General features: G+C 38.6%; 1 protein-coding gene across 1 annotated transcript in view; it reads left to right on the top strand.

The window, feature by feature from the left end:
- LOC124555920 (Down syndrome cell adhesion molecule-like protein Dscam2) overlaps positions 1 to 17212 on the top strand; it is a 397942-nt gene that overhangs the window by 191396 nt on the left and 189334 nt on the right. Inside the window, exon 6 of the mRNA XM_047129975.1 lies at positions 4834 to 5112. Within this exon, the coding sequence (XP_046985931.1) occupies positions 4834 to 5112 (279 nt within the window). The remainder of the gene's footprint in view (positions 1 to 4833; positions 5113 to 17212) is intronic.

The raw sequence follows: 17212 nt of genomic DNA, 5'->3' as shown, positions 1-17212 counted from the left end.
TCACTCCACATTATTGTGCTGCCAATTGAACCTAGTAATTAAATGAAGGTTATTACACTAAATGCGTAATCCAACTATATTCTGAAAGTTTCTTTGTTGCATGAGTAAATGGAAAACACAATACTTCAAATTTAGTTTAAATTAGCTCTCATTGTGTTTATTTACAGTTTCAGATGAATGTTCTTTTTTTAAAACGTACACCAGCACTGTGTGACAAAAAAAGTGAAGCATCCAGAAGGTGAGGTGAAATGAAATGAAACTTCAAGGGTTCAGAGGGTGTGTGATGTTAATTCAGAGATTACAAAATCGAGTCAGATTTACAAAGAACTTGGCAGTATGAGCCCTCTTATCAGTATGATGTTTCAACCCCTCTGACCTGGATGCGTGCTCTGATTTAGTTGGGAAGGGTGTCTTAAAGCCATTGTATCCTCTCTTAGGCAAGCCAGTTAATAGCTGTTGTAACTGTTCCTTTACTGGTAGTGGGGTGGAGCTGATGTCTGAGCTGGTGCCACACATGTTCTTCAGCCTGACATCACACCCGATGGGTCACAGCACCATGCTGCCAGGAATAATACCGCAGTGCCTCCCCAAAACTCTGTAAGAATGGAATCTTTCTCCAGGTCACCACCATACTCAGTGACTCTGGTCACCTTGGGTAGTGCAGAACTGTGATTCATTCATCAGCAGTTCATGCTTCCCAATCACAGTACCACTCCAAAAGCAGATGCTTATGTTGCGTGTTAGTGACATCCTGTGGATTGGATGGTAATTCACTAGTCTTGATGCTAATACACTCTCACCAATGGTACGGGTTGACACAGAATATTGCAGGGAGTCTCTCAGATCTGTATATCGCATGATTTGATCAGCCGGTCAAATGGAGACCTACAGTGAGGCCCCTTTGAAACTGTGTCAAGTGCTGATAACGCTGCCTTACACAAATATGGAGCATCTCGAAGTCCTTCACAATGACCACTCATCATCTGATACTGTTCGTGTCTCTTTTATACTCTAGCAAATTTTCATACCAACTGATGGTGTGTATGTGTACAAAGTTACATTGACACCTAATCATGCCATGTCTTCTACAGGCTTCACTTCTTTTTGTCTGGCAGTATAGTTCTCAGGTCTGCAGGTAACAGTTATACAACACAGTAAATGTAAATAATTCACTAATGCAATCAATAGTGTGTGCAGTGACTGTTTCAGTTACATATATACAATTAAATCTTGTGCATTCACTTTTTCTTGAGCACTATATAGCTATTGCAGGAAAGGGCGGGGGAGGAGGGGGGAGCATGGGGAGGAGGGGGGTGCAGATGAGGCTAATTGTAAGTTTTATAGGAAGAATAAACAATTTTCAGTTCTGCACACTGAACCTCTGCCTTATGTGGGGCATCCATAAGATAAATAGGACTTACAATTCATACCAATAATTAACTAATTTAAAATTGAAATGCATAAAAATTTACAGTCAAATCTTTTGTACAATCAAAACTGAAATTGCCTTGGACATTGACATGTACAATAAAGCACAAAAAGATAAAACACATCATCCACCCGCTGCACTACAGTATTGTTAGATCGCAGAGGATGAGAGCAGATGGAGCAAACACCCTACCAGGCCAAAGCCTTCTGCCATTTATCAGCTGGGGATCCAGTGGCTCCAGGAATAATGTAGGGATAATTCTTGCTCTTGTATTGAAATAAGCTCAAGTATACTGTATGTTAACCTGTGTTAAATATACAGGGTGAAGAAAAATGCCATACTTGTCAATCAGCATGCAATTCCTCATCCCAATTCAAGACAAAAGCATGTCTAGCAAAACCAATTCCTGCTAAAAGGTTTAAAAGAAATGTGATTTAAAAAACAAGACCCTGGCAATGCTGTAACTGCATACAGCATGGCCAGGAACATCTATCATGAACTCTGCACTGTGTCCTGTTAGCTCAGTGAGATGAGGCAATGCTATGGGGAATGGATATGCAGATTTGCCAATGTCTGAGTCACATTCACACCTTTTTTTACCAGTTAAAGCATCAAATTGTATCCAATTTACACCTCCACCATGCAGTATCTTATGTATTTCTTTATGTTACTGTTACATTTATTTAAACATTAAGACATGCCATGAATTTTTTACAGATCTAAACGACCAGTTTGTTTTGTCCATGACACAAGAGGAGCCAATAGAAAATATTAGTTGATACAGTAACCAATGAGGTACAAAAACTACAATAGGTAGGCTACACTAGATTGCAGATTGTGCTACGCATAATAATTCCATTCTGTGTGTTTGACATCTGGGCTTATCTTCACAGAGCAGGTACATACATGTATGGCTAATGTTCACTTTAGAGAAGATGTTCAAAGCAGCCACCTTGCATTTGCAAACACTTCACCACTCACTGTATCATACTTTGCTGGACTCTACGCAAAGCATTTGCACCCACCATTGCCAAAGCGGCATGCACACACCTTATTAGGTCATGTACATCTGTGGGTGGAGTGCTACAAACTTGTTCCTTTAAGTGTCTCCATAAATTAAAATCTAGTGGATTAAGGTTGGGTGAATATGGACACCAGAACATTGGACCTCCATACAATCCAATTCCCTGGAAACACTTCATTTAAATAGTACATGGATTCATTCCAAAGCATGGCGGGGCCTCATCATGCTGAAGCCATAGCTGTAGTTGAAGACCAAGTGGAACATTTTCTAATGTAGTATTGCAAAGGGACATACAGTACAGGGATTCATTCAACTTGTCTGGCAAAAGGTAAGCGTCCAAAAGGACTCCCTCCACAATTCCAGCCCAGAGGTTTATGACAAGCATGCTGAAAGCTACATTCACAGATGACATATGGGTTGTGTTCTGTCTGTTGTTGAGGTTGAAAATAGCTTTCACAAAAAATGTACTCATTGAATGCTGTCCTCCAGTCACTGGTGTTGAGTTAACATGTTATGATATGAATGCAGTTCTTCATTGTGCAACACTTCAACAACCTGTCTTTGAGATATCTGGAACTGTCTAGCAATATCATGAGTACTTCACCAAGGTGACTAGTGAATGGTTTTAAGAATCCCATCTGCTGTTTGTGGAGTATGTCTAGTGCTTGAGTGACATCTGTCCATTACTTGGGGATGAAGATTATCAGTTTCCCAAAGGAATTGCTCCAAGCAATGAAAAACATTCTTGTCAGGGTGCATGTGGGTCTGATATCCCGGCAGTCTACTCAGTGAGTTACCATGGCCGGTACAGTAGCGCAGTGTGCTAGATGTTCCTCTGTACATTCTGATGTGCTGCATGATATAACAGTGTTCCCATCTCCTCGTTTTCATACACGTGTTTTCAAAATACACCTGGTCTGATTTTGCTAGATAAACTTTTGTCTTCAATCTCGATGAGGAATCGCATGCCGGCCTCCAAGTTTGGCATTTTTTTCCTCACACTGTACAATGTTTAGTGCTAGATTTATACTGTTTAGCTTTTTCATTTGCTTATTATCAACAAACATCCACAGTGCAGTGTAACTTAGGATATCTACATTACTGATTATTTCAGAACATTTTTAGTATTGCCTGCAGCATGATCATAAATTCTCAAATCACTTGGAAAATTGTGGAATGAATTTACATCACACATGAACTGGTTGGAGTACTTTCGCAATGTAAATAGTAACACTAAAAGATGTTTTGCAGCCTTTAGTTATTGTTTACATCTTCATTGCTTAATTAATTTCATTTCCCAAATGGAAATTATCTACAATATTCTCCAAGATCTTTAATACAAAGTAATTAATTTTAAAAGACAGGGTCTGTGCAGGTGAGTGCCTTCTCACCTAGCCTCCAAAGGGTACAGACTACCTACCCTTCAGCTGTTTTGACTGTGCCGTATTCATTACTTTTAACTTCACATTCAATGGACATTCTTCCAACACAAGACAATATTGATTATGAGAACAAGTTTTTCACCTCATTGATTTCATAGAATAACTTGCTGTTAATGTTATGTTCTGTTTTCAGAAATCTTAGTCAAAATGCTGAGGAGATATTTTTTCAAACTGTTTTCTGTTCCTTTAAAAACCAAGTACATTAATAATAATGGATAATAAGTAAAATGCTTAGTTGATTCACATAGTATATGTGAGTAATGATAGCGATCGTTTCAATATCTTTCACAAGAAATCGTTAAAGCTCAAGTAAATGACCAGAAAGAGAGAAAGGCTTATTAAAGCAGTTTCTGATCATGGTGCTGGACTAACAAGACAAAAACTTCTGCTGATTAATAAAGCTTCACTGTAGATGATCAAACTATTAAGAAGTGAAACTAGTTTAGAATTTGCTGTGTAGTACACAATTCCCCAAAGAAATAGTTACAGCAATAAAAAGTAACTGTATTTATTGCTTATTTAAACGACTGATCGTGTATCACTATTTCTTGCAAATTTAAATTAATATTGCCATTTTCTATTGTGAAATGCCTATAATTATACTTGCATAGGATTTAAGTATGCAGCACTGGACAAAGAAAATCCTGATTGAATAATTGTACCTGTTCGATCACAGGTGAGTGGCTGTCTGATTTCTTTCATAATTTAAATTTACAGTAGAAACATCAATTACAGGTTGCATGTGTGTTATGTAATTACTGTTTCCTCAGTGGTGGATGGATATTAAATATTATTATCAAACAAAAAGTTTACAAAAAAAAGCAAGAAGAAGCAGCCAAAGACATATTTATGTATAGTTTTTAAGACTGTATCATTCGTAACAAAGAATTTTTTTAAGCCTTCTGAAAAGCCAGTGTTGCAGGATAAATGTGTTGCAGTGCCACCCAAGATAGCACCCTTCTCTTTCCAAACGGACCTGCATATTGGAGAACGCACAGGAGTTCAGTGTGTTATCAACAAGGGTGATCCCCCACTTACAATCAAGTGGATGAAAGATGGCGGTGGTTTGGCATCAGATGTTGGAGTTCGTGAGCTTGGAGGCCACATAAGTGCTTTGAGCATTGAAAGTCTGAAGCCTGACCATGCTGGAACATACACTTGTGTTGCCAGTAATGCTGCTGCTACAGCCTCACACTCCGCTCAGCTTCTTGTCAATGGTAACCCTCCTGTTGCCTGCATCTTATTCTGTATCATTTCACAATCTCCATATCTGCAAATTAGATTTTCATTTGACACAGTTTATCTTGCTGTGGGATATTTTATTAAAATTTTGTAATATGCCTAAATCTTCAGACTGTACCTGATCAGCATTTGTCTGCTATATTTTTTTCTGCAGAAAGAGCCAGTTTTTACACTATGGACTTTGAAGTGTCACAGAGCAGGTATTTCAACTTACTAACTAGTGATGAAGCAATCTGACAGATTTTTCTTTAATACTAATTTAGCAGTGTCTGTAAAGAAAATTAAATTCTTCACCGAAATGATATAATAGATGCTGAACTTAGAGTAGTTAATAAATTATTTATGTTTTATGCTTTCAGTTAATTGAAATCTTCAGAAGTGATTGCTTCAAATTGCTTGCTGCTTTTCTGCAGGCATTTGTGTACATTTATCTCTTACAGAAATCTGTTCTTTGAAAGCTCTTTCTGATTACATGCATTGAGGATATTTGGCACAGTCATCATTCTGTCGCCTAAACTGGCCCTGTGGTGCTGAGTGGTATCAGAAATTGGCTTCTTTATAGAGGGAGTATAGAAGAGTCTTCTTCCTGATGTTCCAGTTGCAAAATTCCCATTTGCTATTGAGTCAGGTTTGCTCAGTTTTCTTGTATCACTGGCTTCCTCACATTTGAAAGTAAGGCTTATCCCAAAGACTACCATGGAGTAGTTCATGTCACATGATTATTTCTTTTTTTTTTTTTCAGGAGCTTGCTGGATTTTACTTTGTTTCAGCTGCTGATTCACATGTGTGTCCGTTTTGTGTTTTCACCTAACTTCATTAGTTCTGCTATGGACTGTTGTTCTGTCATCACTACATTTTCTGTGATGACTACCATATCTCTTGCAGTTCCTCCACGAATAGGGCCATTCAGTTTTGGGGATCTAATTGAGGGAGAACGTGCACAAGTACAGTGCGTCATCCAAGCTGGGGATCCACCATTAACACTGCGCTGGCTCAAAGATGGAGCCATTCTGCATTCTCAGGATGGCATCAACTTGACACAGGATACACATTCAAGCACGCTGGCCATCGCAGCTGTCCACAGATCTCACGCCGGCAACTACACCTGTGTTGCAAGCAACGCAGCAAAGTCTGCGCAGGCCTCAGCGCAACTAACAGTCAGCGGTAAAGTACTTCTGCACCTGCACCAGCTGGTGGCCAAAGTGACAAAGAGATTTCACATATCATCCAAACCTACACTCAGGAGCAACACTGCATCACTTGAACACCGACCACCATCCTCAAGATACAAGAAAATGGAGATAACTCCCCTACTGTTACTGATACACGCAATAATTTTGACCATCGATTCAACATCTTCGATGAACAAATTTTCTGTCACAGATCATCAATACAGAAACAGCTATCAAGCAAAGGCACAAATTATGCTTTTCTAAGGAGGAGATGAAGACTTAAAAATTCTGTTGAACAAAACGTTATGGAAACTTAGCCCAATCCCATGACTGAATTATTGGTGAAACACTCTCATAAATTTTGAGAGTTTAGCCATAGAATAAGTGACTAATAATTATACTCCAACAAATTAAGATTCAAACTCTATTTATTTTCACAGAAATTTACTAATTTGTTCTTCTTTATCAAATTGTCTTCATACAAAATACATATATACACAGTGAATAAACTGAACACCATCTTTGATCCAAGAGTTATACACTCCCACAAAGGACACAGTTGCTGCTGTCAATGTGGCTTAACAGATGGGGACTTTGGCCACCTTTGCACATGTTCAGCCACAAAATGTCATATGTGTTAATCCTTGGAACATCAGCCATTTTCTGAAACTAAAGTTTATATTAGGAGTTATGAGCTCAATGATCACAAGATCACAATGTAGCATAATGTTCTGTCTTTTCAGTTCCATTATCAAAACATTGCTTTGAAATAAATGCTACTGGTAAATTTAATATTATTTTAATAACATTAGCTACACATTAATGTTTGCTTTACATAAGAGAAATAGAATCAAACTTCCAATGACAATGTCAGTGAATAGTTTTTAGTCTGCATTGATTAACAGAAACTTTTCCTCCTTGAGCTGCTGGAAATGGACACAAATAGAATATGATAATGCTATGGGCCTTCTGCACAATTGCTTAATGAAATAACAGCATAATGTGGGAGATAAACGTTATAAATAAATTTAATTACATAACTGTAAATAGATTTCATTAAATACCCAAATCAAATTTTTTATGCCCTACAAATTCAGTAAGTGATTGATGTTTATAGGTCTGAAACAACAGTTTAATATAAATTCACAATATTTTGGACAACTGTAGTCCAGTATTACTGTAACATTGTTACCTGTTTAAATAGATTATGAATACTTTGTTACCAGACGTTGATGCCCAAGGATAAACACATATGACTGGCTTTGCTGCACTGTTCTATGTTGTGTACACAATGCCTGCCACTGCACTCTTGGATTTTCTGCTGCTGAGACCACATTGCACCTGGGATCACCATTGCACTGCTTGCTCTCTTCTCACGTTCACTTTGAAGTGTTGGCACCATGCATCCACTATTCTGTTGAGATGACCTTTAATTGCAATACCTAAAGATAATATTACTATTTTGAACTGTAAACTTGTGCAGTGGTACCTAAATGACAGTTCCCAGTTGATAATATTCCAAAATATTGCTTTGTCTTATTGGCGGAACTCAAGGAGTCAAAAGTCTTTTTGATCATAGTTAGCAAAATATTTCATTTTTAACATAAAACGTGCACTATTCATGAATTACAACATAAAAGATAGTAAATAAGGGCTGTTTGAATTAATTGGAACACTTTTACTGGTAGTACAACAAAAGTGACATACCAGACTTTTTTAAATATCATTGTCTCCACTAGTCGCTTTTGTACCCATGTCAGATAGTGTTAGTTACTTTCATGAACGTCACCAGCAAAATTTTTACTTGACTGACAGCATCTCTACACTCAGTATTTTCTTTTCTGTCAAATTTCATGTTATAGATGTTCCTTTTTTTGTTAACATTAGAATTTATCAGTAATTTTTTTGGAATAAAACCCTAAAAAATATGACTATTTTGGCTTACAATGCTGAACACTATCGTTCTACAAATATCTATTTTCACTAATTGTAATTATTTTTGCTTTAAAACTGACTTATGAAAACTGACAACCCTTTCACCTCTTGACAACTGAAAAAAAAATTAAACTCATAATTCATTATCAGCAGGGACAGCCTGAGGGTATGTGCAGCTGCCTAATTCTTCATGACCATTGGCAGCTTTTCTCTATGAATTATGATTGCTGTGCCTTAAGTGCATCTGTTAAAAGTAGGTGACTGATGAGTGCATATAGAGTTTAACATCATGTTTATGTTGCTAACCAAAGTATACAACACTGACTTGACAAATATTTTAATTTTTTTCATGAAGTGAAACCCAGTCATAGTACAATGAGTGGAAATGTGTGTAACCTGTCTGTGCGGAGCTGAAGTGCACTGAAGATCAAAACAGAACAAGATAGTGTAACTGTAAACTTCAGAAATCCAAAGCCAAATCATCATACACAAGAAAAAAGTCTTTAAAAGGAGCAATCTGATAATAATCCAAGTCAGTCCAGCAGCAGGTTTTCTTAGTCAGCCAAGCAATTTCACAAGCTATAAGATCATTTGATGTGAAGCTACATGGTCAGTGCTGCTCCCTTAAAATTGGGTGAGCACTGTATTTGAGAACACCACTACATGTGTTGCCAGCGCCTCCGGTGTAGGCCGTGGTGTCTTGTCAGCACTTCCTAGTACTAGCTGCAGTATCTTGTGAGCACCCATTAATGCTGGCCACAATGTATTCAAGTGCTTGTGCTGTGTCACTGCCAACATCTGCATTGGAGTATGACTCGCCAATAGGCAGGGATACAAGATCCCCTCCATTTTCAGCTAGTACCACTGAAAATGTTGTGGCCAGTAGTAGTGGCAGCACAACAGAAGGGGGATGTGGTGATGGGCAGCCTGGCCAAAGGCTCTGAATGCAAGGGTGAACCCCTCTTGGTGTCACGAAATGTGTCGGTGATGTCAGCATCAGCATTGTCCTGTTCACTTGCTGTGGGAGTGACCAGTTACACTGGGAAATGAGCATCGACCAGCGGCAGCAGAAGGTGGTCCCACCTCCATTGGCTCTCTGACACCTGTTGAAAATGAGAGTGGCTGACGCATGTAGGTGATGGCACAGAGCAAGATTGGAGGTTATACTGTGGTGGTGGAGATGGAGGGTGGTCCCAATCCAGAAGATACAGTGTATAACAGGGGTGAAGTCGATTGGCGTGGTGTCAGACATTTGCCCTTTTGGCACCTATTTCAAAGAGCAATTTACTGTGGATGGTAGTAACTGTCTGGAATGCAACCTAGCACTCAGAAATAGGTGTCAGTGTGCACTTTAGCAAGGCCACAGATTAGCATGGATGAGCTGACTGAGGTGGCTGGTGTATTGGGTGAGGGGGGGAGAAGGCCCAGCGAAGTCCACATGAATGTGGTCCCCTGGACCTTGTGTAGTGGGTCGGGCAGCATAGAGTTGTGTGGAGTCTTCATTTTCTAGGAGGCGAACTTTGATCCCATTGATGACCTGTACCTAATTCTTGAGGGACTGATATATGCACAGTTCCGGAGCTGGTTTGGGAGGAAGATGTGTGAAAAAACTGTTGGTAATAAAATCCTGTACTTGGCAAAATTGGAGGTTACTGGCAGTTGGCATGGTGACGACCTCTGCATTGATCAGAAAATCCTTAATTGTTTTGCTCATGATGTAGTTGATCTAAAACCACATGTGCTCCAGAGAATCAAATGTGGTGCCAAGGCCCATGGGGAAATGGGAGGGAGTGTTTGTTTTTGCTTGTTGAGATGTTGGGCAATAATGAATGTCTTAGTGGTACTTGTTTAAAAAGAGAGCCCAGTGTTGAAGGCATTTGGCTGTATTATCAGGCATATTGGATTAGGTCCAAAAAGAGCAAAAAAATTTTTGTGAACAGTGATTAACTGAATTTGGTTCCTTATAAGAAGATGAGGAATTTTTGAACCCCAAAAGTAATGGCGAGCTCTTCTTGCTCAATAGGGCTACAATGAACCTTCGCTGGGGACAGAGTTTTAGAGGCAGAAGCAATGAGTTGTTTGGTTGCATCAGATTTTTTTGTGGTACAGAACCACTGTAAAGCCATTTTGGGAATTGTCAGGGACTACTTGAGGGGTATGGTGGGGTCAAAAGTAGATAGACAGCAAGCCTCTCTTAGGGTTCTTTTTAAGGTTTCTAATACTGCCTGACAGACAGCTCTCCAAACAAATTGTGTGCCATTTTTGGGCTAATTGTTTAAAGTTTAGAAATATGAGAGGGTTGTGATATGAATTTAGAGTAATAGTTTACTTTCTCAAAGAAAACTTGTAGTTCCTTTAGATTTGTTAGTGCGAGTTCTAGAGTAATGACTTCCACACTTGTTTGTGTCAGTTATTAGGTTCTATTTCTAAGATATGGCCTAGGTATTCCACCCAATGATTGAAGAATTCATATTTATATAAATTAATTGTGAAATTCTTCATCTTCTGTTTGGCCTGTGACAGTTATGTCATTCAAGTATCTGCAACAACTGGGAATGTCTCAGTTAAGTAGTTAGGGGTGGTGCTGGATAATCATCAGATCACTAGTGATGCCAAAAGGCAAGCAATTGTAGCAAAACAAACTGAATGGCATGTTAGCGACTGTAAACGAGTGGGACTGTTTGTCAAATGAAAACTGCAGCTTTGCATTGGCCGGATCAATTTTTGGATAGGACCCACCTGTGACATTGGTCAGAAGGTCTTCTTGCCTATGGTAGTGTCTGAACCTACCATAGATTGAACACTGATAGTAGATTTGAAATCACCACAAAGGTGAAGTCTGCTATTAGGTCTCTTTACTAAAAATAAAGGCGTAGCTCATAGACTGGATGAGACTAATGGCAGAAACTGCTGCCACTTGAGATGACAAAAATCTAGTTTGAGGGTGTTATGGATTGTGACAGGAGTAAGGCAAGAATGGTGGGGTATAATCATTGCCATGGATTTGGGAGTGATACGTACTGTATAGCCTCTTTCACAGTGCAGGCTGGCATCAAAGAGAGATAAATAATCATCACACAATCCCTCTGAAGTGGTGGAGGGTTTGTCTTGTGAAGTATTATGGATTTTCTCATTGAACGGAAAACCAAAGGTTTGAAAAGCCTCTAAGCCAGTGGCACCTGTTTTGAGCTGAAATTTAATCAGGGTCTTATTAGCGGTAAGCTGGCGGAGCCAGGCGTTAATTCTTACAATTCTTTTTTGTAGCCTAAAGATGTTTTTGGCTGAGAGAAGCATTACCTCAGAAAATTTGTCCGTATTTCAGTTGTGAGTGTATATAGAGGTAAATTATACAGTTTTCAGACAAGATTTGTTGCAGCATCCTTCAAATATTCTTATTAAGTAACATTAATGCTTAATTTCCCATAGACATTTTCGATATGTATCCCCCATTTAAGATTATTTTGGAGCCATAAACTCAAGAACTTTAAATTGGCTACACTCTGAAGGCCGTTATATCTGCATATGAACAGTTTGTTCACCTTTTTTTTCACATCATAGATATTTGGTGCCAATGTCTAACATCCATTTTTTACCAACTTGTTGTGACTGAACCAGTTTTCAATATTGTACACTTCTCAAGCATTTTCATTTCTTTCCCACTAACTAGCATACTAGTGTCATCTGCAAACTAAATGCTGTTCCCACAGAATTTGTTTAGGTCATTCATATCATTCACATATAATAGAAATAGAAGAGAACCTTGTACTGAGCCTTGTTGCACTCCATATTAAGTGACTTCATAGTTTGATTATTGTAGAGCTAATTTTTTGAAACTATGGTGTTGCATTTCAACCACTCACTTTCATCTGATTAAATGTGATTTTGTCCAGTTGTTAGGTGTTCCTCTAATCCCCATGTTGTCAAGCTTAAGCAATAGTTTAGTGTTATCTATAATATCAAAAGCTTTAGACAGATCTAGACAAATTCCAATGCCATTTTCACCATTATTTAGTTTTTTAAGTTCTTCACTTAAAACTTCAAAATTTGTTGTGTCAGCTTACAGGCCGACTACATATAGCAGAGCAATGGACTTGAAGTTAGTCACTTCATCATTTTTACCTTTTTTGAATAGTGGTCTGAGCTTGACACTTTTTGGCATTATGGGAGAATGTCAGTTTGAAAAGAACCATTACAAAGGTGCAAAGTTGAGCTAATGTTTCAGCAATGACATTTCCACATTTTTTAATAATAAAGTGTGGGGTGTCATGAATTCTGGTGGAGTTGTTCATTTTTAAAGTTCTGGTAATAGACAGGACTTCTTTCTGGGTTGTTTGAAAGAGAGAGGGCGAAGCAAGATTTATATTGGTATTTTCAGATGATACTGCTCACTTACATTGCTAAAATAAGCCTTGAAAACCTTTGCTATTAGTAATTTCTTTACCATTATGGTTCTCCAGTTATATGGAGAATCATTATCAGTTTGCTGTTTCACTACATTCCATACAGTATTCATTGTGTTTTGGAAATATTTATACCGCAGTCATTTGTCATTACTTTGGCTTCTTAGATTACTTTTTAAGTGTTATTTCATATTTTGTGAAATATGCATAGTATTCATTGGATACAATGGAAGACTTGGAGATTTCGTACAATCTTTACTTTTCAGCACATGTTGTCAGTTGGCAGGTTTTTCTGTTAAGCTTACAAGATTTGATCTTCTGTTTTTAAATGGAAATTACATGTTAAAATAATGTTTCAAGACATCCATAAATATGTTGAACTTTTCATCTCTTCTTCCACATCTATACACTTCAATTCATGTTTCCTTCCTTAGCAAATTCCTTAAGTACTCAAAGAATAAAATGCTTTGATAGGAGCTTTTCAATTCAGTCACAAAGCTAGTGTGAAATTCCTTACCCTACACTCATATCAAATGGTGTGCTGACATGGAGATTTCATAACCTTTCACAATTGGAAGAACTTAGTCTATTATGGGTTTGCACAATTTCAAGACTTGCAACACTACTTCCTGATCAGGAACATAACAAATTCTGTTATCATATACTAAGGATTCTGCATACCAGTGTTTACAGGCAGGATTTTCTCAAGTAAAGTGACACTTTCAAAAGTGACCTTTCAAATCTTCCACCAAAGCTGCATAGGTTGTTGAGGATTGCTTGTGACACTGACAAAATTCAAGCCTAGCAGTGACTATATGATGCTTTTGCTCATAGTAGGAAGACAATAGGTTACAAATGTTGCATATGCTAGCATCTCTGGCTCTAAAAGAGGATGTAATTTAAAGAATAAAGAGCAACTTGAGATTATTAGCTAGAAGACAACCAAATTGAATAATAAAATCTGTGGTATTACATGCCTGAAAGTGCTTGATAAATCTGCAATGGAAGCTGTTCCAGTCTTCTTCCTCAGGTTTGAATGCTGAAATGGTAGTACAAAGGGTAAAGATTTATATTTTCAGCAAACTAGATAAAGAGGCAGTAGTGTCATGTCCCAATAAGGAACTCTGAACATTTAAACCAAGAATGCTGGCACATTGGTTAGTATGCTGGACTCTCATTCAGGAAGACAATGGTTGAGATCTGTGTCCATCCATTCTGGTGATTTTCCATAGGTCTCTTCAGGCAAATGCCAGGATGATCCCTTTGAAGAGACATGGCCAATTTCCTCCCCCTTCCTTGAAGCTATCTGAGCTTGTGGTCCATCTCTAATGACCTTGTTGTTGATGGTATGTTGAACTCTAACATTTCTTTACCTTTTTTGGATAATTTAGCTCTGGGGAGGAGGATGTATTAGCTTGATGCACATGTTTGTAGCATTTTTGTTTTACGTGTTGATACTCCTGTTCCTATGGGTTTGTTAATCAATTTATGTATTGCCATTTTGTCATCTAGAGATAGTGAGCAGAGAAACATTTGTACCATATATGGGATAAACTAATTGGACAGAGCATAGCAAGAAAGTTGTTTTCTTGTTTTAAGAAGGATCATTTTGACATTAATGACTCTCCACATTCAGGAAAACGTTCAGGGTTTGATGAAGATTGTTTAAATGCATTAATCCACAATGTTCAACATCATTGTATTTGAGAACTGGTAAATGTGATGAACTGTCATCATTCAATCATCATGTGACGTTTTCATGCAAAGGGGAAGGTTCAAAAATTGGGAGTATGGGTACTACATATGTTAAGCCAAAATCACAAAAATCAGTGGTTGGCCATATGTGCATCTCTGCTTGCTCGTCATCAGTTGGCTTGTGAACAATACCAACCATTCCTATCCTGTGTCATTACTGGTCACAAGAAATGGTATCTTTATGCTAAAATAAGGAAAAGAAAGGGATGGTTGAGCCCAAACAAACCAGCAACTCCCTGTACAAAGACCTGCGTGCACGCACAAAAGATAATGTTATGCATCTGGTGGAGCAGCGAACTACAAATTGCTTCCATGAAGTGTAACCATCTTTGCTGAAACTTATTGTCAACAACTGAGAGGTCTTGCTGACATAATCCAAGAACGTGCAATCCATGATAACACTCATCTGCATTCTGCTAGACTGACAAAAAATGCTATACAGGAGTTGGATTGGGAATTCATTCTGCACCCACCTTATTCAGGTAATGTTGTGCCCTCAGATTTTCTCCTTATCTGCTCCCTGTCACACAACCTTCAAGGAAATTCCTTTCTAATTGAAAATGCACTCCAAACATGGCTCAAAGAGTTCTTCACCTCAAAACTGCATGATTTCTAGGGTCGTGGATTTGGAAAGTTACCCCTGCTTTGGCCAGGCTGTTGTAAATAGTGAAGGAGAATATATTCTTGATGACTAAAGCCTCTGTTATGTGTGTGTATGTCATGTTTATTGAACTTATGCAAAAATGCTACAAACTTATGGACCAGCTTTATAGAAGAACTGTGGCTCAGGTATAGAAGAACGGTTCACCATGCACATGATACATATACAGGGAAAGATGGGGTGAAGCGGCCAGTGTGGGAAAAGTGTCCATTGCTTATTTTTTGCCCTGATCGGTGCTGCTGCCCATTGATAAGTGGTCAGAGTAGTTTTAATATTCACCATCATTGTTGGTAGTGTGTTTTACAAAGGAAACATATTTCCTTATTTATTTTAGTTGAAATTTTTCTTCAGTTGTGTGATGTGAGGTAAAGAATTTATTTATATTATTTTTGTTACACTATGTGATCAAAAGTATCCGGACACCTGGCTGAAAATGACTTACAAGTTCATGGCGCCCTCCATCGGTAATGCTGGAATATGGTGTTGGTCCACCCTTAGCCTTGATGACAGCTTCCATTCTCACAGGCATACATTCAGTCAGGTGCTGGAAGATTTCTTGGGGAATGGCAGCCCATTCTTCATGGAGTGCTGCACTTAGGAGAGGTATCGATTTCATTCAGTAAGCCTGGCATGAAGTCGGTGTTCCAAAACATCCCAAAGGTGTTCTATAGGATTCAGGTCAGCTCTCTGTGCAGTCCTGTCCATTACAGTGATGTTATTGTCGTGTAATGACTCCGCCATAGGCTGTGCACTATGAACAGTGGCTCGATCATGTGAAAGATGCAGTCGCCATTCTCGAATTACTCTTCAGTAGTGGGAAGCAAAAAGGTGCTTAAAACATAAATGTAGGCATGTGCTGTGATAGTGTCATGCAAAACAACAAGGGGTGCAAGCCCCCTCCATGAAAAACACGACCACACCGTAACACCACCACCTTCGAATCTTACTGTTGGCACTACACATGCTGGCAGATGACATTCACCAGGCATTCGCTATACCCACACCCTTCCATTGGATCGCCACATTGTGTACCATGATTCATCACTCCACACAATGTTTTTCCACTGATCAACTGTCTTATGTTTATGCTCTTTACAACAAGCGAGGCATCGTTTGACATTTACCGGCGTGATGTGTCACTTATGAATAGCCACATGACCGTGAAATCCAAGTTTTCTCATCTCCCGCCTAACTGTCACAGTACTTGCAGAGGATCCTGATGCAGTCTGGAATTCCTGTGTGATGGTCTGGATAGATGTCTGCCTATTACACTTTATGACCCTCTTCAACTGTCAGCGGTCTGTGTCAGTCAAGAGACAAGGTCGGCCTGTATGATTTTGTGTTGTACGTGTCCCTTCATGTTTCCACTTCACTATCACATTGGAAACAGTGGACCTAGGACTGTTTAGGAGTGACAAAATCTTGTGTATAGAGGTATGACACAAGTGACACCCAATCACCAGACCACATTCAAAGTCCGTGAGTTCCATGGAGCCCCCCATTCTGCTCTCTCACTATGTCTAATGACTACTGAGGTCACTGATATGGAGTACCTGGCAGTGGGTGGCTGCACAATGCATCTAATATGAAAAACATATGTTTTTGGGGATGTCCAGATACTTTTAATCACATAGTGTACCTCACTTATACATAGATTAATACTTTTTCACAGTATCACTGTTTAAACGGTGTCTTTTTGGCCTAAAAATGTAGTTCTTGTTGTTTCTTTTGTGAAACAGCATTGCTAACATAGCATCCAATCAGGAAAAGTGGCCACACTACTCATCGGGAAAAGTGGCCAAGGTGCATACCCAGTAAGAGTTATTTACTTCCATATAATACACAAAACACTACAGAGTAAATTGACTTCTAAATCGTTTTATTCACAGAGCTATCATCTGTCATTCTACCCCTTTGTGAATTAATTGATTTATATTGTTTAAAACCATTTCTGTTCTTTTAAATACAAAAATTCAATTGAAAATGGTGTGCTGCAGCTGCTTAGTATTGTTTCAGGTACAAGGGCATCATCACATTTATTCAAGGCACAATATATACACTTCAGTTTGTATGAGAAGACTCTGGATAAAATACACAAGTGCACTAAAGATCACTTAGAAGCAAAGTCCAGACAGGATAAGTTATACTTTCC

This window comes from Schistocerca americana, chromosome X (assembly GCF_021461395.2).
Source record: "Schistocerca americana isolate TAMUIC-IGC-003095 chromosome X, iqSchAmer2.1, whole genome shotgun sequence".
In the NCBI taxonomy this organism is placed as follows: domain Eukaryota; kingdom Metazoa; phylum Arthropoda; class Insecta; order Orthoptera; family Acrididae; genus Schistocerca; species Schistocerca americana.
The sequence above is the reverse complement of the archived record's forward strand: the minus strand, read 5'-3'. Positions and strand labels throughout refer to the sequence as shown.